Source organism: Gambusia affinis, linkage group LG08 (assembly GCF_019740435.1).
Source record: "Gambusia affinis linkage group LG08, SWU_Gaff_1.0, whole genome shotgun sequence".
Taxonomy (NCBI): domain Eukaryota; kingdom Metazoa; phylum Chordata; class Actinopteri; order Cyprinodontiformes; family Poeciliidae; genus Gambusia; species Gambusia affinis.
Window position 1 is genome coordinate 18,570,012 of NC_057875.1, and position 21,636 is coordinate 18,591,647.

Below are 21,636 nucleotides of genomic sequence, written 5' to 3' on the forward strand. Positions count from 1 at the left end.
CATTCAGAAGGCTATAAGAACTATAGATTACCAGAGCAAAGAATGTGGAAATTCTGGCTGTGTCATGAATTTTCCACACTAATCCTAATTTTAGAATTTAGACATTATTGTCACAAAGGGGAAATTCATTTCCACCAAGCAGTCGCTGCACTCCCATCATCAAATAGACAATAACAAGCACATGAACAATAACAAACATGCCCTGGCTGAAATTCAGTGTCGAGAGCAATGTAAACCCATTTCATCTGTACAGATACTTGAGCTGGATTGTCTTAAATTACCGAGTCAGCGAACAAGCTGAATCTGTTTTATTCCAAGCTGTGGATCAATTGAAAAGTGATTCCAGGTGATTTATTTTACTGTTATTAAAACATCAATTTAGTTACTTGTCCTTTTACTTAAAGAGAGACTTCATTGCACACTGGCCGTCCTAATCTAAATTCTCTAAATCTGGCCGCCTCGACTGGCGCTGCACAGCTGAGCAGTTGTTGGTACCGTCGCCTTGCAACAAGAGGGTTTTAAATCTGGGATTGGGGATTTTCTGCTTGGAGTTTGCATGTGTCTTCCAGCTGGTTTCCAGATTCCCAAAGTATGCGTGTTAGGATAATTTGTCACCAAATTCTGAATATATGTGGATGCTTGTTTGACCTGGTCGTATTGGAAATGGATGCTCGTCCAGATTAAGTTAATAAAATCTTGATCTGATTTGCTACTCTTCATCACTAGAGGTAATTTAAAAAAATCTAATATTTAGTGTGGGTTGGAAGGCTGGTTATATTGTAACTAATTTATTAACTAGAAATCTTTTCTTTCTGCATACATGATGTTTAAGTTGCAGCAAAAGCTGGTTTGAAAACATTTTCCACTTGCTTCCTCCACACTTCAGCCTAAACAGAGATTAGAGACATTTATTCCCATCTTGGTGTAGCCTGAGAAAAAAAGAGGTTTGGATTATAGATAGACTTAAGATTTTGACCACAAAATATCTTATCATTGCCAGATAATTCAATAAGGTCAGTGTTAATTCCTGAATTCTCACTACACTTTAAAAAAACATTATAATACTTTAGAAAACATTGCTATATTTTGCCTCTGGAAATGAACAAAAACTACATCATTGCATGACAGAAAGGAGCCACAAAAGACATGAAGCCTAGGCGTAAATTCAAACTGGAAGACTCTTCTATCTCCACCGGGACTCGTTAAGTGAAGCGACCTGCCCACGACCGTCGACCTATCAACGCCGGAGCAAGCTACGTCACATCCAATCATCGATCAAGTCCCAGCTGATAAGGACCTTCATCCATGGCGTCCTTCAGTCTCCAACCGAGCTCAACCCACCACCACCCCTTCTCCTCCATTCATTCGCCCGGTCCTGAGGCCCGCACCCTTCTCCAACCTCCACCACCAGTGCCGGGTCCGGGGGGATGACGTCCCTAACGGCATCGGGAATGCTCATCCGAAGCTTATCGCTAACGCTGCGATAAATGTTATCCCCAGCCGGGCCCGAGCGCCAAAAGACTTTAATTCCTGTATGTCAATAAACTCTTCTAATGGTCTTCTTTTCTCCATCTGAGTCTCTCCAGATTGAATTTCAGTTGTATTAGTTGTGATTCTATAACATACATGCCACACTTTTTAGATTTCTCTTTTTGTTTGATTTTTTTTGTTTGTTTGTTTAGAAAACCCTGCCTTTTTCCTTCACTTCAGTTGTGTTTTGTTTTGTACGTTGTAGTTTATGATAGTGATGTGGCAAAAATGTTAAAATACTCCAGGATGATGGAAACTGGTTAAGTCTTATACGTAACTGTGTGATTTGATAAGCACAGTCCTTCTGTACAGATAGTTCAAGTCTCTGTAGCTGCAGATCTTCTGTTGGTAGGGGATAAAATATTCTGAAATAAATTTTCTAGTAATAGCAACAGAAATTGGCTCAAAGCTCATCACAAATTGCTTCTTTGTTGCATTTTTTTCCCCTTTTCTTTTTATGGCTGGAAGCAGAAAATGACAACGGTATCATCTTTGTGATGCGCCGAGCTGCTTTCCCAGCTGCTCTCTGCTGCGTTTGATATGATGGCCGACTTTATCAGTGTTTGTGGTGAAATGCTAATTCTTCTTCCGCTCGGTGGCTGTTTGTGTGTGTCTGCCACCTTAGATGATGTGTTGGCGAGGGATGCCGGCGAGTGTGTGATCTGTCTAGAGGAGCTGCAGCAAGGGGACACCATAGCCAGACTGCCGTGCCTCTGCATCTACCACAAAAGGTGACTGACACACACATACACACACACGCAGACAGATTTGAATCACTGGCTCTTATATAAATTTTGCACTTCTTCTAATTAAATCCCCTCCCCTCACAGCACTGTGTAAAGGTTTAAAGCTCTGTTTGCTCTGCTTTATTTTGATGCAAACATTATTCGATCATTTGTTTAAAGATAAAGCAGCATTCCTACCTCTCTATCATAAGAAGAGTTTCACATTATTAAAAAATTAAATAAAGAGATAAGCTGGTATCAAGTACACAATGCAAAGGAATTAAGTTGAATAAATGTTCACTTTATGTGATCGTTTAAATAAAATTGGAAATGCACTTATTGCATAAATCAATCTATTTTATTAAAATTATTTAACTATTTTTTTAAAATTAGAAAAGCATATTTAAACAATCAAATGTGGAAATTATTCTTTCTAATTTATTAAATGTAATAGCTTATATAATTTTGAAATAATTAACCACCATCAAATTCTGTGGAAGTGACAAACTCTGCTGAAGGAGTCTAACTAGATGAACTAGAGTCACAGATTAAATTGTTTTATGATGAACTGTGGCACAGAAAATATTGAATAACTATTGCATTGTTTTAACAATTCAATTTAATTCAAAAATATTTTATTAATCACAAAGGGAAACTAAGTATTAAATATTAACATACAAAAAATTCAAGTTTGCCTTAATTATTTATACAATAAATTTCATGTTTGTGTATTTAAGCAATTATTGACACATTTCTTGAACTTTAATACATTTTTATTTATTGCATACATTAATAATTTTAGATTTTATACATTAAATTTTAGAATTTATTTATTTTTTCAGTACTGTTTTACTGAAACTGTAAAATATGCTCTGTTGCCAAACTAATTTGCCTTCACACAAACATGAACTTGAATGACATCCCATTCTTAATCCAAGGTGCTTAATAGGATTTCACCAACGTCAAGTCTTCTGGAAAAGCTTTCCACAAGCTTCAGAGCTGTGTTTCTAGGACATTAGGAGAAGCACATTTGTGAGGTCAGACGATGATGTGGGACAAGAGGGTCTCTGATTAATTCCGTAGTTATTTTACCAGGACTTTGTACAGATCCTTCAAGTTCCTGAAGACAACATAACTTTAAAGAAAGTACTATTTCCTGCCCATCATCCACTGAAAAACAACAACAACAAAAAAACAATCTTTGATAGCAACTACTTTGTGAGTTGCCACAAAGTAGTGTTATCTGTGACTCCCAAATGGCTCCACTTTGCTATAAAATCATTAACATCTGCTTGTGTTAAGATTTTGTAATCAGGACATTTCAGCACAGCGCTTACTCCACAAAGGTCATCCCAACATGATGGATTTTTCTTTTTACTCTCGGATCTTTGAAGGCTCAGATTTTAGTTCTCAAGCTGTTTATGAAATAAACTTGACACGACACCCCCTAAAAATGTGGTTCCTGTCAAATGTTTTCTAAGAACACAGGGAGAAAGATTTTATAAATTCAAAGCAGGTCTGAAGAGGTCTCTTCTAGTGTCGTCCCGTGAGGTTCATTTATAAGTTTCATGCTTCTATGAGCTTCCTGTGTGGGAGTATTTGGAGATTTTCCAACAGGGCTGCATGAAACTTTAGCAACAGCTTTCCATAACATTGAGTTAAATGTGTATTGCATAACATATCTCAGCTTGTTTCTTATTCAGATGTGTAAGTTCATCATTATCTGTATGAAGAAGCCAATGTAGATGTGTTTTCTGATTTCTATATCCGATTCAACTACTTTATATCTATGTGTCTTTGTGCTTCTGCAGCTGTATAGACTCATGGTTTGAGATCAATCGGTCCTGCCCTGAACACCCCTCTGACTGACCGACCACCTGGCCCACTCTGAGTACTCTTCAAGGTGAGAATCACAGCGTGATCACCCGCTGAAGAAAGTGCATAAACTCTAATATGCAGCACAAGATTCCTTTAATTATGGTTCTTTAGCACTAACCCTAAAGTTGGCAGTTCATTCAGTTCAGTGCCGTTTATTTATGCGAAATCTGTGCTTTCCAAAACAGGTCAGTTTGTATCCAGAAATGTGTAAGTGAGTCAATCCAAAACTATCAAGAAACAGCAGGCTAGGTAATCCTTAGAGTTTACTGCCAATGTTTCACTTCTGACAGATTTTCCTCAGTCTCTCCACTGACATGGCTGACTATTTTGTAAATTAAGAGGAAAAACTACTGGCAGCTCTCAGCAACATGTATGGGAGGGCATGACAACTCTTAAAAATCCCAGTGTTTCTGGCATCTCATTACAGTAATTGAAGTTGCAGGAATAGCATGATGGAAATGTTTAATAGCTTTAATTGAAAAACTGTGGGTTTCCCCTTAAAACACAGTCTGGTGAAAATCAGCCGCATGCTCTACGCTTCGCTTGAAAAGAAGGTCTGCTATTGAGAAACAATTGCTCTCTCCCTCTGTGGACTCTGTTGAAATGTATAATTTTACCCAATTGCTAACATTTGCCCCCTGATGTATGTAATGCGCCAGTTCAATGCTTTGAAGCTTACTGGAAATTGTCTGCCCTATAAGCAACCATCCTCCACTAGGAAGAGAGAACTCAAATGAGATGGATGTTAATGTTAATTCAATATTTGGCAACATGGACTGAATTCCTTTGTTCACCTCCTCTACAACTCTAAAACACTATAGAAACTCGTCGTTCGCAACTCCTCTTTCAGTTCACTGATTTGCCTGGTTGAAATTCAACCAGAGAAATCTAGTTCAATGGGAGAAATTCCACTGAAGGGAAATGAGAATCGAGCGGAGTTGCAGAGGAAGGCAATGGCCAGGCTACTTAAAACAGGGCTCGTCTGTCGTATGATGCGATGCATTAATTAGTTGGCATGATATCAAAATCTACTAATGTTCAAGTAATCAGCTTTGCTCATTGATTTGTCATATACTGAAAAATCTGAGGCAGGATGAAACTTAAATAAAGAATTCACAAACAAGCAAAACAAAGTTGCTGGGGTAATTAAATAACACTTTATGCAATTTTATCTTAATGGGAGTATCATGTAAGGTTGCCATTTTTGAGCTTTACATCATGTTATAATGTTATTCATTCATCCAAAATATACATGGAGTATTGCCTTAATTGTCTCTTACATGTTTGAGGACTGATTGAATGTTCCATGGCAGCAATTTGGAAAGAACAGAAGCTTCTTAAAGAGACAGAGACCAATTTTAAGGTATCAATTTGCAATGTATAGGTTTTTTAAGCTATTTTTGATATATACAATGTTTTATGATTTTCCGTAATGATATAACCTTGGATCCCGCTTTCTACCTGAAAATCCTCAAGCAAGACGTCCGGCCATTAGCTTGTGATCTTAAACGTAAGAACAGTTTTGTTATGTGACATGACAGGCCTTTTCAAAGTCCAGACTTAACTCAGATTAGGACGGTCACTGTACATAGGCCTTTAAGTCTATGAAATCCTTGTTTAAAATAAGTTTACCAAGAAGAATGGGCCAACACTTCACCATAGAAGAAAATCTGAAATCAGTATCTGTCAGAAAAGATCTGATAAACTCTAATTTCTTTATCGTCTAAAACGATTTGAAAATGTAACAGTTGACAGCTTTTGACTTCTGATATTAGTTTCTAATTTCTGAGAACATCAGTCTTTCCTGTCTGTCTCCTCTTTGTCTTCAGGACATATTAGGTTCCTGCCATGGACATCTGGACACAGACGCTACCAAATCTGATGAAACAATCAAAGTGATCATCGCATACTCGCCGTGACGGAAACCATAGTCCTATCAGACAACTGTTCCTTGTAAACTAAACCAAAAAGAAAATGTGACTTTCCAACCATCACGCATTAAAGGGTCTCTGTTAAGCTTTTTATTTCGAAACCTGCTGATGATACTGCATACAACTTGGACCCTCTCCCGCCTCCCTTCAGAAACCCCTCCAAATCAAAGCATGGTCTTAACGGGCCTCCCATCTCGTCTCTGGATCCAGGCCTGTCTGTAACTTGCGTCCAGTCCTCCCATGGCCTTAACTGGGTGGGGAGTGGGGGGCGGAAGCGGGGCAGGGTGGGTGGAAGAGGAAAAGGAACCACATGAGGATGAAGGAGAGGGAGAGGCAGAAAACTGCAAACAGACCTGTACATTATTCAGTGCGCCTCTCATCTCACACAAACAGGACTCCAGCTTGGTGGTGATGTCTCATAAAAGATTGCCTCACAGTGCGCTCCTCTTTCATGACCCTCAGTTCTGCGTACCTTCCGCACCAGATTAACAACATCAGAAAGTACATAAAATGCTTTTCAGATTAGGTCAGTGCACATCTGAGCAGGAAGAGAGATGAAGTGGCACGTCAGCTTGTCCGGTGCGTTCGCTTGGTCTGAAGATGGGTGTGGTGGGGTGGAGAAGAGGGGAACAGTCTGCACATGCTCAGTATCTGCTCAGTCCAGACTGGGAGGGAGGAGGGAGCCGGAAGCAATGTAGTTTACGCCCTTAAAGCGTGTGTGTGTGTGGGTGTGTGTGTGCGCGTGTGCGTGTGTGTGTGTATGGTTGGGATGCTTCAGTGTCAGGCTTCACCGGTAGAGGTGGGTGTGCTGGCGTGTGTGTGTGCGCATGTGTGTGCGCGCGTCTGCGTGTCCTTGGATTGTGACAGGTTACTGAAGCCATGTGTGTGTGAAAGGTCGTTGTAGAGGGCTGACTGGGACAGCGCTGTGTGTGTCTCTGTATTGAAATGTTTACAGTCTAGATGTTCCCTGTGTGTGCAACTGGCAGTCCTCCCTTTACGTTGCTAATGTTTACAGCTGCGGAGAAGCAACATGACATATTGTAAATTTCACTTGTAACCTCTCTCAGTTTTCTCTATCAGATCTGCCAGATTTTTCATGTAAAAAATTAGTCATTTCTTAAAGAGAGAGTCTGGAATGAGCGCGAGTGCGAGACTGTGTCCATTCATATGACTGTTTGCATGGAAGGATTACTGAGTGGACCCAGCCAGGTACAGAACCAGAAGACCCAAATAGCCACAGACAAACGGATAGTTTTTTGTTTTTTTCATTTGGAGGCCCACTTACAATTCAAAAAGAGAAACTGATTTATTATTTGTCCAGCAGCCAGTCACTGATACCTCCACATGGAGAGTAAAGCATAGACAGTAATTGTGAAAGAAGCATGCTGGTCACAGAGTGCTGTATCCAAGCATATCACTGCAGGTGTTGTAAAATCTGTCCAAGCAACAGGAAACTGCAGCCTTTTTTTTTTATTGGTGTTATGTAATGTTCTTGCTTAGGAAAGGTCATAACCATCAAAAGAACCAACAAACAAACACTTGAAATGTCTGTCAACACTTAATCTGTTTAACACAGATGCAATAAATGAGTTTTATGTTTTTCTTTTATGACATTTTTTTTTCCTTTTCATTTGAAATAAATATTTTATTATACACCCATAAAAATTAACAACCAATGCATTTGTTAACATGTCCTTTAAGAATTTCATAAAATTTGCCGACACCTCAGGTCATCTACCAAACCTAGAAATTTAGAATAAAAACTGATAAAAACAGCAAAAGTAGAACAACGCCCATAAGAGTCAAATAAAAATGTACAACAGTGCGGCAGCATAGTTGGATAATAATAATAGCATATTATTATGCTATTTCATAATAACATGAAATAGCATATTATTATTAAAATATCACAGTATTTCTTGTGAAACTGAAGACTATTTCTTTGTTTGGGATTGATCGTGATTTAATTATGACTTATCTTTTAAAAAGGCTTTTCTAAAATTCTAACATTACCAAAGTCACAGGAATTGAGACAGGGTATTTCACCATAAAACTAGAGGGACAAGGAAACATTGATCTCAAGAATGTCTTCGAGGTATTTGGAAAAGACATCTCACGAAAAGGTCAAATCTGACTGTGGTCACTACATCCAATTGCTGTCGGCTTGTGACATTGTCTGCTTCAAACTTGACCCTCTGTTGTTTCTATATTTGAGAACTTTTCTTTTAAAATGAGAAAGTACGAGTTTTACCCGAATAACCTAAAAGCAGATAAGTATTTATATATCCCTGATTGGTACAAAAAGTCGCAGGGCAATGGCATCTTTTTATATCGGAAACGGTTGAGTATAAGATAACTAAATCTGCAAATATATGTTCCCTCCTCTAACAAGGGAGAGTAAAAATAAACAATAAAGGCGCTTAAGAAAACTAGAGAGTCACTCAAAGCAAAAATGGCTGCGAAAAGATTCTGCAAAAACCTTTAGAAATTTTTTAAAATTAATAAACAAAAATTAGGACGCATAACGCAACTGCATTTGGATTCTTCAAAATGATCCGTGTGACTTTCTCAGTCCTCTTTTCCTTGTTCTGTTCTCTGGTTGCTCTGTTGGCTCGTAATCCCTCCATGACTGTTTGTGCATGTGTGTTTGCAAACCAAAAGGGGGCCTCTTGGTCTCTGCTACAGTCAGCTCCCCCACATTGTTTCTGCTGGAAACAGATGTATCTGTCTGCGACTGGAGATGCGAGGCACTCGGACCCTCAAAAGGACTCTTGTTGTTCCACTGTGCAGCCACTGAACGGGGCTTATTTATTCATTTGTTCATATTTAACAACATTTGTTTAATATTCCAATCATGTGAGGTGTTACTCACTCTTCAGAATGCCAAGAGCTGATGTGTGAAGACTACTACGAATCAACGTACAAACTGCATTTACAATGCTACTGTAAACAAATGGTGGAATAAATTGTGCTAGATGAAAAAAGGATTTTCCACTGTTTTTTTCCCCCTGCTATTTCAAATGTGTCTTTTACAGGAAGATGAATGCGAGTTTTAGTGGGAAATAAAATCATTTTAAGTCACTGAAGGAAACTTGCAGAGTGGAGGCATCACAGATGAAGAGTTATTTCTAAGATCTGAATGTGAGGTAACACATGTTTATCTTATTTCAATCTTCAACTACATTTCCTAGAAAGCCCACTTCTCCGAAAAAGTGTATTAATAGTTTGCTTTTTTGCTTAGAGCGAAGTTGCACTACTTTAGAAAGCCTCCAAAGTGCTCAGATGTAAGTGTTTCTGAGCTAAAAAAAATCAGCAAGAGAAAAACAAAATCACATTTTAGTCCAACAGAAAGAGGTGTTTAGAAAAGATATGGATATGTGGAGTTTGTCTGAAATATCAGGCTCATTGTTTAACACAATAAAAATCTGTCCTTAATCTGATTTTTTTTTTTTTTTTTTTAAGAAAAATATACCACAAAAAATAGGCTTTTAAGAGCTACAAATCTATCGTGATGCTTCAAATTAATATCCGTTGAGAAAACTTCACATGCGCATCCACGTGCGACTCCACTCAAGTCGCATGTGGATCTTACACAGCGAGACCACTTCCTTGCTGTCCATCACAAGGCTTCCTACTGCTGGTTGATATTGGGAGAGTGTCACATAAAAATAAAACAAACAAACAAAAAAACAAAAAAAACTACAGTATGAATTCAGTTTCATGTCCTGTTAAACAGCCACTTCTCACAGGCGGTGTGTGACAGCATCTGATGCAGCTTTAATGGAGTTTGAAAGCGTTATCAACTCGCTTCTGGCACAAAGCGCTCAGTCCCACTGGAGCTTTCGTTCCGTATTATTCCTCATTTAATATTAAAGCAGTTGTAGTCATGATGCTGTTACAGCTCATTCCTTGCTTACAAGGACCTTGGTAGAGACGAGCAGAAAGCCGTTTTGCAGCAGCAAAATAGCTTTGCCCTCATGGTAAATGGTGATACAACAGCATAGTGCTTTACATAGTCCAGAGGACTCCACACTACATTCAGTCATTCACCTATTCATGCACACATTCACACACCGACAGTGGTAAGCTGCAGCTGCCCTGGGGCAGGCTGACAGATGCGAGGCTGTCATTCACTGTCACTAGAAGGCTCTCTGACCACTACCAGCAGGCAAGGCGGGGGAAGTGTATTGCCCAAGGACACGACTGAGACAGACAGCTTTGAGCCGGCAACCCAGTTATTAATTCTGGCCTCCTGTCATTTGAATCCTTATAATTTATGAGCTGTTTAGGTTCTTGAGTCATGAAGAAACACTTTGTTGAGGTGGAAGTTGGCCCACGTGTCCGATGACCTTAATATGGAGTCTGAAGGATGTGTCTGAGAATCAGCAATGTCAAAATAAGAAAAATTACTGAACTGTTTTTGCTGTCGTCAAGATTTGTGAACTAATTTTACCCTGACAAAGGGGAAAATACAATATTACAGTCTGGACTTGCTGTCATTCCTCATTTATCAGCTGATGAATGTTATGAGAAGTGACAGAGAGAAGGTGAGGGCACTGAGACAACTGCTGCATTTTAATTGGATGGAAATTCAAGGTTGAATTTATTGTCTAACTTTTAGCTACTTATTGTTGTTCCTTCTTTATATGCCTCTAATATAATTACAGTTCACATATTAGTTACAGCTTAACAGTTCCAACTGGTTATAAGGTGACCCTATTTTTATTTATGGTGATATTCTGGCCTCCAATGGTCAAAAATATTATTACACATGATTTTATTTTGGTATTTTGATTCTGTTGATTAAGTAACTGATGAAAATTGCCCTTATATAATATGTTATTTGTTTTCAATAACATTATATTTTATTCAAATAATTTGCAATATAGAAAATGCTAATAGCATATCACAGAAGTCAATTTGTCATTATACTGTATAAGTTCACAGCTCAGTTCAGTAGATAGGTGTTTTCCATATCTAAGAATGACTTTACATCCAACGTATTTGATCTATTTGCATTTCCTTGATTCAAAGTTGGAAAAATCCAAGACAGCATCAAATTTTTGACTTGGAAAGTGAGAAATCTCCCCTCAACATCAAAGTCCAAGTCCAACCGCATGTTCTGTATACCTTAAATATACAGATTTAATGTATATCTCATCAAATCTCTCACGTTTTGTTCAATTTATTTAGGTATAGTTAGTCTGATGTGGGAATTACATTGCCCCAATTTAACAGCTTTCTAGTTGCAAGTTGGAAAATCAGTTGTATTTGCAATATGATGTGTTGCAAATGCCATTATCAGTGAATTTTTATTTATTTCATGAATTTGAATTCTAGAATAAAAATGTCCACAAATTATGCTTAAAATGTGTATCACAGTCTTTTATGTAAGCTGTCAGAAATCCCAGTGAAAAACCATTATTTTGTTGAGAAGCAGTAATATTTGGATTTAAACCAGTGTTAGCTTCCATCTATGAATCCAACTCATAAAGGTACTGCGTAAGACATTTGTGAACATTCTCCTTTACAATACGTAAATTACACAGAATAACACTTTCGATATAGTACTCTTGCTCTGTCAATATTCAATAGCTTGGTATAACTATTAGTACCTATTTCCAACTTCCAAGATGAAGATGTGTGTGATATATTTTCAGAAACAGATTTCAAACTTCCGAGGTAACTAGAACGCACCGTCTGTTTGTTGTTCTTGTTTGCAGCGTTGTGATTGGTTCCTTTGTTCCGGCGCCAAAAACCAGGAAGTGTGGTGGAAGCGCTGTAAGACGGGAGAATTTCATTGCTTTTATTCCGTTACTTGTCTAACTTTGGTCTTACATTTACTCACATGGACACACCATCTTATTTTCCCGTACCTCCCGGTGTGGGGATGGAGGACAATTTTTTGTCTCTCGACGACATTTTGCTCTCGCAAGAGAGGCTGCCTGTAAGGACGGAGTGCGTTTTCCCCCGACTTGGATTTCTGGAGAAGTCTAGTGATTCGCAGGACATCCCAGAGGTTGGTTGAGTTTGCTGCAATAAATTACAATCACCTATGGCACAGCGTTTATCTCTAAATCACTGTCTTTACTGTCTTATGTACTTTAAAGTTACTGAGGCATAAATAATATGGACTTCAACCGAACATCTCGCCGATATCAATTCGTTTTAACTAATCATTGCTGTTTTAAAAATTACTTTTTCGGAGTTCAAGAATAAATACTACTCCCTTGTAACGTCGGCGCAAATCTAATCTTCTTTGGCTAACTTTTAATCAAAACGCAACTTATTTGGGAAGTTAGTCACTTGTTAAAGAATTATCCGAATTATTCAAATTACACAATTTTTATATATGACTCTATAACCTTGTTGTTAGAAGGTCGTAGCTTCAAATAATGGTCTGGGGTTTTCTGTGTGGCATTTCATGTTTTCTTTATTGTACAAGTGTGGGTCTGTGCGCTGGATTCTCCCACAATCCAAAAAATGAATATTAGGAAAATTAGTGACTGAGCTGCTCTTAGTCATTACTTGTACATATCTTTGTGATGGACTCAAAAACTGACCAGTTCAAACCCTGTCTCTTGCATGTTAAGCACAGAGAAAGACTTAAATTTACATGTAACAAAGCACAGAATTAACTACATATTTAAAATGAATGATTGAATATCATGAAGAGTTAAAAATAAGTTTTAAGGTATTTGCATTTGGCTCATTTGCCTTCCTGAACACACCGGCACCAACAGTTTGGAGAGCAAACTGTTGGTGCCAACAGCTTGTTTACTAAGCACTCTTTCTTTCCTTTCAGGGCACAAAGATGGAGCTTCCTCTGTGGCTCTGTAAGGGTCTATATGAGAAGAAGAGGAAGGTGTTGTCTGTGGAGCTTCCTAAAATCTACAAAGAGGGCTGGAGGACCGTGTTCACAGCGGACCCCAACGTGGTGGACTTGCATAAGATGGGTCCCTACTACTACGGCTTGGGCTCCCAGATGCTGCATTTTGACAGTCCAGAAAATCCAGACATCGCAAAGACGTTGTTACAGGTACGAGAGACTCGGGGGGGAAGTATAGTAGTTACCAGCACGAGTCCGTTTCTGAAAATAATCCCCAGTGGACAACAATAAACGCTGTCAGTCAGACACAGATTAGATGTCATTTGCTGTGATTTATGTTCATCTTAGAGGAGGTGGGACGTCTTTGCAGGTTGATAACTGTGTGTTATTAGGTCTCCTGACCTTTAGGTGAGGAGACAAACTTGCTCACTTCTGATGAGGACAGAAATCAATTAGTTTCTTCATTAATTTACAATTTACCAAGCATCCACAGCAGCATATTTTATTAACTGCCACCAACAAGTGGCATTTTCTTACCTTTTCAGTGCATGAGCGAGTTGTCTTTAATGTCTTTTAATTTAACCTGTAAATGAGAAATTTAGATCAGAATTTGAAAGGTGTAATAGTAAACAACCTGGAAGTTTCCTCTTGCCTGTGTTTGAAATAAAACCGTCATTTAAATGGTCCAGCCGGCAGAGGTTTTGGCAACCAAGATGGTTTTTTCTGCTCCATTTCCTTTTTACTAAACATCAGAAGTCAAGGCATTGTTATTGACCTCTATCACCACTAGAGGGTGCAGCAAGTCAATAAATTTATTTTGAGAGGCACCATCGCCCTTTTCCACTTTGCTTCTAACAGTTTTAAACAGTTTTGCCTGCAGAAGAAAAAATTGCAAATGGGACCGACTTAAAAAAAAAAAAAGAGGAATCATTACTCATATTAAAATTTATAAACTGCAAACTGCGATTGTGACTTTCTTACTCTGTCGTCCCTCCAGACGTTCATCGGCCGCTTTAGGCGAACAATGGACTCCTCCCAGAATGCCTACAATGAAGACACGTCTGCGCTGGTGGGGCGACTGGACTGCTTGGAGAAGGTTCTGTTCAGGTCCGGTCAGAACGGCCTGAACGGCTTCCAGGGCTGGGAGAAGGGCCAGGCCGCACAGCTCACTGCCTCCAGCCTGGTTCTGAACTACCGCAAGAGGAAGCTCGTCGACGTTCAGTCCTGAACTCGGCCCGCTCGTATCGGGTCAACAGACTGTCAGGAGCAGATTTATTCAGGATGACAACGTCCTCCTCCAGACCTGACCCAAAGAGACTAGAGGGACAAGAACCCTGGCTGAAATGTAGACATGTTTAATTGATAATTGATCAGCAAGATTTTTAGTGTATAAAAATTGTTTTTATGTATGAGAAGTAAAGGTTTTACAGTTTTAATTTTTTCTTTACATTGAAGCCCTTCTTGATTTGCCCTAAACTTAATCAAAACTTAGTGATCAAACCAATAGGGAATAAAGCACATCCCATTGTAGAAGAAACGGTAAAGGTGAGACTAACTAAATCAGTCATGGATCTTCTTTAACCAGCATTTGCTGCTTCTGCTGCATTGCAATTCCGATAGGCTAACGATATTAGTCCAGATGTTTTTCTCCACAGCAGTGATTCCCATCAGAAGCTGTTAAAGAAAAAAAAAAAAGAAAGACAAAAAACAGCTGGTGTCGATCCTAAAGTTTTCCACTTGTCTAGTGTGATGAAGGAGATCCCAAATCAAATTTTGCTTGGAGTTTTTTTTTATCCAGCTCTGACAATTGTGATTAAATTCAGGCAAGGTAAGCTGTAAGAAAGTGCGCTGACTGTTTTGCCATCAATGCTTGTTCAACTTCGGCAGCAAACGGATTTGAGAACGCACGACTTTTGGTCAATATCCTTATGAGATAATGAGTTCCAGGCTGTGTGTGTAATCTCCAGTGTGGATAATGTGTCACCGGCTGATAATATATAACCTCGGATCGCTCTGACAGGTCGTCTCCGACTTCAATTCACAGGCTTTGTCCTCCATTTAAGAGGTAATTTCCTCTTAAATTTCCTCGCCATCAGTTCCCAGATGACCTGCTATCTGACTTTAAAGATTGCACCCGAGACGCATCCTGATTCATCAATTTCTGGGGCTGCTTCTCATCTAAGGAATTTATTTATTTATTTATTTATTTTTCATTTCTCTGCATGGATAATTCAAAGGTGGGGCAAAATGTCTTTCATGAGACACTTTTTCCGATATTCCAGACATGATTTGGCAATCTGTAAATTTCCAGCTTTAAGAAGTACTGTGATTACAAAGCAGTTTGAATATTACAACATTGATTTTGGACCTGTACTAAAATCTGCACATTTGAACCCTTCTGGAAATCCCTCTGGATTACCCAAGTCCAAACCTGGGGCATAAATCCCAGCATTCTAAAGTAGAAATTATATGAAGAAACATTTTACTTGACCAAGAACTAAAATCATGAAACGTGCATGTTTAGAAATAAAAATGAGAATTTCTTCCACATTTAATGTTTTTAAAAAGGCTCTAAGATTATGTATCACTTACGGTACTTAAATGTTTAGTGTAATACATTGTGAAAAACCTTTTTTTTTTAAAAAAACAACACCTTAGAATTAGTTAGGTAATCCACACATAAACAAAGAATAACACACATTATTGATGGTAGCTGATGGTTTTTTTTTTTAACTCTTGTGAATGATTTCAGCATGCATCTACTTCTAAACCGTATGAAAGAAGTAATTAATGTGCATATTTTTGTATTTTGTGATTTTTTTTAACCCAGGAAGCAGCTCCATTTAATGAATACAGTAGAGTCTGTTCACAGTGTGCAGATTGAGGTCCCTTCTAAATCACCAACTGTTGTGGGGAGTCAGAAATGACCACCTGCCAGGCACCAAATGCTGCTAAAATGTGTCACTGGGTTACACACAAACACAACACAATGTCCGAGTTATTGAGAAAATATTTCATTCTGAATGCATTTGCAGGGCACGTTCAACAAAACTGCAAGTACATTAGTGTTTGGTTACAATCCTCACTGTACTTCTTTTGTTTTCCCCCATAACATGCAGCTCTCCAGAGAGAAAATGATAGATTAACAAATTGTTTGATGAGGTACTAGAAAGTAGCGGTTTTGTTTTATTCTGAGCACAAAATTAACTTTTTTTTTAAACTGCCCTTTAGTATTTTTAGTTTTTTTAAAGTTTGTTTAAAAAACAAACAAAAAACATCTTTACTGGTTGGAGAAATATAACATTTTTCATTGAGAGAGACACTTGAAAATTAAGCTGTAGAATTTTAAAATTTGTCTTATATCTGCCAAATTGTGCCTAATTCTTTACATCACACATTTCTAATCCAATTTATTTAATATTTTTAAAACCCTAATAGTTAGAATATTTCAGTTTTAACAGTATTGCATTATCATTTATATGGTGGTTTCTATGACAACCATAGACCAACTGCCATGATAATATTCAGCCAACTAAAGGACTAAATATAGAAATAATTTGACACAGCAATTTTCAATAATCATTGGCATTCTTTACTTAAAGAGGATGGTTCTGAGCTTCAATATGGAAACTTTTACAGCCACTTTCATGATAAAAGGATCTCAAAGTGTTTTAACATAAACCAAGAAACTTTGTGAAATTATGTAAAAGCTAGTTTTTATAAAAACAAATAGAGTTCAAAGATTGTGAACTCAGTGGTAGAGGTTTAGACTCTGATTCTCCATAACTAAATCTCAGTTCCTTCAGTTTTCAGGCACTTGTGATGCACAACCAGCAGGTCCTGATCACATGACCTCAGCTACCTGCTCTGGACATAGACATGTCAAAGTCCTCAATGCAAACTGGTGCTCATCAGTCTAATCCATAAGAAAAAGGAAAAATGATTCCAGTGTCACCTGACTACAGCATTCATCATTCCTATTGCTGCTTTTTTTAACGATGCAAATGAAGACTGTCACTTTTCTGCGTCCCTGCAGACACAAACATTACAAAGTGTTATACATTTTTTGTTTCATGATTAAAGGTAATCTTTTAACGAGCTTCAGACCTAATAAGATTTATAAATAGTCCTTTTTGAAATGTCATATAGATATTTTTATCCCCATATTTATGGGGACAAAAACGGCCGTCAGTGGGGGCTCGTTTGGGCTGGGGTTCATATGTGTACAGTGTGCATGTTTGAACTGTGAAGACATGAGGAAAAGTGAAATGACAGTGTTTAACTGTGATCCCATATATATTCAACAAACAAACACTGCATAGATGTCTCGCAGTGCGTTGGATCCTGGTCTCGTCCCAGGAGATTATTATTGAACAATAATACACACTGTCTTGTTTGCTCTTGTTCTTTGTGTTGGCTTTTTAAATTTTGGAATCGTAACATCAGGAGGCACATAAATGGAACTAATTACATTTAAAAAACGACCTTCCGGTTGAACCAGTAGGCCAGCCATGCACAATAACGCAATCTGCAACATGTTCATACATCTGAAAGACAAAATCTGGGCTTAACGTGCATGAACAATACCTTCAAATGACCTGCATGCACATGCTGCCTCCCATTTCTATAGGTGATTAATAATTAAGAATGTAATAAAGTGAATTGATTGATTTGAAATTAAATTGTCGCTACAATTTTGTTTGAAATGGACTGGTTCGTAACTAGCATTGTACGTCATCATTTCGTTTTTTTTCACATAACTGAATCAAATCTTCATATTTGAAGATTGATTAGTGGGATAATGACCCAAATCACTTAAATAACCAACCCCTCCTCCCCCACCATCAGTTCAGGAACATTTTCACCTCTATGTTGTAAATATTCTACATTTGCAAAAAAGTCCTTTTGTTTAAGGGTTGTGTAAAGTCATCCAGAATGTGAGGGTGGCTGGATCCTGGTAGCATGTCGTCGTGTTAAACATGGGTCAGATGATGGATTTAGATGGTAGGTCACTGGTTATGTAAATATTGACATTCCCTCTGGGCTGTCACTATTGACCCTGACAGAGGACCAAACAAGAAGCATTCATAACATCACTGCTGGCTGGGTGATGCTATTTTTGCAACGTGTTAGCAGGATAATCAAATATTTGGTGCAAATATCTCTCTCTCTCTCTCTCTCTCTCTCTCTCTCTCTCTCTCTCTCTCTCTCTTTCAGCCAAAGGTTTCGCTGAACCAAAGGGCAGACTGAGGGCGAGCATCCAGACACTAATCCTGCTTCTGGCTCCTGTCTTTTTTAAGGGCCTCTTACATTTGGTATTTGTTGGAAAAGCATTCGCGTACACAATAAAATACTGAGGGGAGCCCAAGGCTCACTTTCTGTCTCTCAACTTTACATACAAGCTCCTAAATTGTAATTTAATTTATATTACTGCCAATATTTTATTGAAGGATCATTCAGAGTGTCTCCCAGCTTACCGTACAGGTGGACATAAATCACAAGAGTGTTTACATCACAAAGTCTCCTCACAGCTCTTAAGCAAATAACTAGGAATAAAAACACCGGATATTTAAAACTGTAAACAGTGAGTTTTTTACAAAGACAGCAGAAATAAAGAAAACTGCACACATTTTTATTTTTTTTTTTACAAATTAAAGGATCTATAAAACATAGTTTCAAACATAAAAGCAAAATTACCAAGACCTCTGAATATTTAATTACCGGAGTCACAGCAGTTCAAACAAGGGCAGGAAGGTCAGACTTCAAATTTAAATATTAGATATTTTTGCCACTAGCACGTTTGAAATTTTTTTGTGCTGAATGAGACTGGCTCGTCATAAAAAGATGAGGCTTAATATTTAATACCCAGGTCTCACCAAGTCCATATTAATAACATCTATTAGGACACCAGTGACCAATTAAATAAAAAGATAAAGAAATGAAGCTGATTAAGAATATTTCTAAAACATCTTAGTCTAAGAAAATAGCTTGATGAAGGATTCATGACTTCCAGCTTGTATTACTAACGGGGAGAAAGTCTGGAGCCAAACAGAAAAAAAATAGGAATAGATGGATTACAAACACTTTAAAAAGATCTATTAAATTTTATAGAAATGCCACAATAAAAAGTAAACAGGTACAAGAAGAATAAGCTTGTAGAGCAAATCAGAGAAACCTCTAGCTTATTGTCACGAAACGCACCTACATTTAACCTTGTTTTACTCATTAAACAAAAGACTTGAGCAAGATGTGTTTTCTAGTTGATGAAAAGGTAATAACTCAGCTGGATTTTACCGCAAATCCAGCCGAGTGTCTAACTTCAGTGAGACACTTGTAGCCAGCTACAGTCTCTGACAGTCCTGAGGAAAGTTTGTCCCACCTCTCACTGACAGCTCTAAGATGTTTGAGGGCTTTCTTGGATGTTCATCCCACTTTAAAATCACTCCAAAGCATCTTAATGTTATTGACTTTGACTAGGCCAAGGTCTATCTATTTCTTAATTTGTTAACACTTTATTTGAAGTAGTGTGCACTGTGCATAAGATTGACATGAGACTGTCATAAACATGACATAACATCTGTTATGACCATGAAGGAGTCTTCATGAATATTTATGATTGTTGTCATGAAGTGTCATTCGGTAAGTAAGGACGTTTTCAATGCAAAGTTGACACATTTAATGAACTTTTAATGCAAGATTTTAAGGTAACATTTCTGTCAGTGTCAATGTTTACCCAATAATGCAAAGTTGACTCTTTTAATACAGTTTTAATGCAACTTTTAATGTGACTTTGTAATAAAAATTTCATTATTTACCGAATGACACTTCATGACAACAGTCATAAATAGTCATAACGACTCCTTCATGTTCATGACAGTGACATGTCCGTCTTGTGCACACCCCTTCAAATAAAGTATTACCCATAATTCTCAGCCAATCCCTGCTGGATCTATTAGTCTGTTTCAGGTTATTGTGGGTTTGGGTTCTACTGCAACTTTTTTTTTTTTTTTTTTTTGACATATAGTCTAATTTTCCTCAATTCCTCATGCAATCTAGGTGGATTGCATGGAGGCAAAATGCCCAGGTCCTGCAGCAGTAATTTATCTCCAAACCATGGCGTTTCCACCTGAGTTGGTTTGATGTTGTCTTCCTGGAATGCTGTACTTGATTTATACCAAACACCTCCCCTGTTCTGTGTCCATGGAAATTGGTTTTGGAGATAGAGTATGACAAACTACTGGTACCCAGTACAAAAATGTCATCCTTAACCTTTGAAGTGAGAGGAATAGCTTTCAGTGAACAGATCTTGTGGATAGGATTTGTGTTTCTTTAATCTTTTTTAGTTAAAGTTACAAAATGTCTATATCTCCTCATCAGAAGTAGGGCAGATCCTTTTCTCCAGCAGGGTTGGGGTACAACTGGGCAGGTCGCCAGTCCATCACACAGCAACACTGAGGCACACAGGATAAACAATAAGGCATGCACACACTTACACCTAAAAACAAATATGGAGAGCCCGGTTAATCTATCTACTCATGGTTTTTGTACTGTGGTGGTCAGAGTACCCAGTGAACCCATATGTGGAGGGAGAACATAGAAAAAAAAGGAAACATACATATACTTTGTCCAAAGTTATCTTACTTATCCAAGCATTAGTGGATGTTGTGAGTGATTTCTGACAGTAGCGTCTGTTTCATGAGCATAAAAATGTAATTTGACTTTCTTATAATTGGGATTCCAAACTTAATAAAACATGTTTTGGATTTTTGTCGAGTATTTTAGCAAGGGGGTTAGTTTGAGAGAAGTTTTGTCAAAGGAGTTTATGATCGACATGATTCCTGAACACATAAAACATGTAAATACAGGGAAAAGGCAACACCATTAAAAAACATCTCCAATGCCACTGTGCTGGAAACTCCTCATATTATCAGTTCACTATCATATTATAATTCCTTGATAATATGATGGACTTATCATAATATCGCCATTATTTTTTCTACTGCACCACCCTTTTGCCGCTTAAGCCAATGCCCCTGAGGTGGGGAGAAAGAGAGGGAGAGAGAGAGAGAGAGAGAGCGAGAGAAAGGAGACAGCCAGGAAGTCTGAAGAGATGACTCGGAAGACAGCAGGAGGGGAACAGGAGTAGAAAAGAAAAACAGGCAGCAGCCAGACACATCTCTGCAATGAGGTGTGAAGATTAGCTGTATCTGAGGCAACGCCCCCGCTATGCTCTCCAAATAAATATTATCTCCCTCTCAAGCCCTCCTCCCCTGGTTTCGGCTTGAGCAACAGCTCGTACAAAGGCATGTTGTGGGGACCGGGGGGGAGGGAGGGCCAAACTCTGTTGGCCTCGCCTTATTATCTGTAGCAGGTGGCTGGCAGCTCCTTGGAAGCCTCTGATAAAAACCACCTTTATAAAAACTTATATCTGCAGCGGACCTGAAATTTGATGCATAAGAACTACATGAATCATCTTGTCCTCAACTGGTACTGAATTTACTCCAACCTAATGGACGTCACACTGGATTAGAAAGTGGACACAAACGAGTTTGTTGTGGCTAGTTAATTAGGTGCATATAAACAAAATATTCATAAATGCAGAAATAATGATGCAGGGTTATCGGAATATGCACAAGCTTTGATGTCATGGTGGTTTATTACTGCAGTGGATTATGTTGGTACATGGTCGCGGCTGTGGCCAGGTATCTATAAAATGCAGCCTGTGCACACATAACTTTGATAT

The 21,636-nt window shown here is 38.2% G+C and overlaps 2 protein-coding genes across 2 annotated transcripts in view; both read left to right on the forward strand.

Annotated features, from left to right (window-relative positions):
• znrf1 (zinc and ring finger 1) overlaps positions 1 to 9,398 on the forward strand; it is a 50,773-nt gene extending 41,375 nt beyond the window's left edge. The window contains exons 3-5 of the mRNA XM_044123623.1: positions 2,156 to 2,261; positions 4,067 to 4,158; positions 5,963 to 9,398. Coding sequence (XP_043979558.1) covers positions 2,156 to 2,261; positions 4,067 to 4,124 — 164 coding nt within the window. The 3' untranslated portion in view covers positions 4,125 to 4,158; positions 5,963 to 9,398. The remainder of the gene's footprint in view (positions 1 to 2,155; positions 2,262 to 4,066; positions 4,159 to 5,962) is intronic.
• Positions 9,399 to 11,782: 2,384 nt separating this feature from the next.
• On the forward strand, positions 11,783 to 14,329 carry gins3 (GINS complex subunit 3). Its single transcript, XM_044125020.1, has 3 exons — positions 11,783 to 12,083; positions 12,870 to 13,103; positions 13,891 to 14,329. Exons 1-3 carry the CDS (start codon positions 11,913 to 11,915, stop codon positions 14,119 to 14,121), a joined length of 636 nt encoding a protein of 211 aa, XP_043980955.1. The 5' UTR covers positions 11,783 to 11,912; the 3' UTR covers positions 14,122 to 14,329.
• The last annotated feature ends 7,307 nt before the right edge of the window (positions 14,330 to 21,636 follow it).

Excerpts from the sequence above, each read along its gene's own strand:
- gins3 (XM_044125020.1), top strand. The coding sequence starts at position 11,913 with ATGGACACACCATCTTATTTTCCCGTACCTCCCGGTGTGGGGATGGAG. Across the intron at positions 12,084-12,869 it reads ATTCGCAGGACATCCCAGAG|GGCACAAAGATGGAGCTTCC; the intron begins GTTGGTTGAGTT and ends CTTTCCTTTCAG. Across the intron at positions 13,104-13,890 it reads TCGCAAAGACGTTGTTACAG|ACGTTCATCGGCCGCTTTAG; the intron begins GTACGAGAGACT and ends TCGTCCCTCCAG.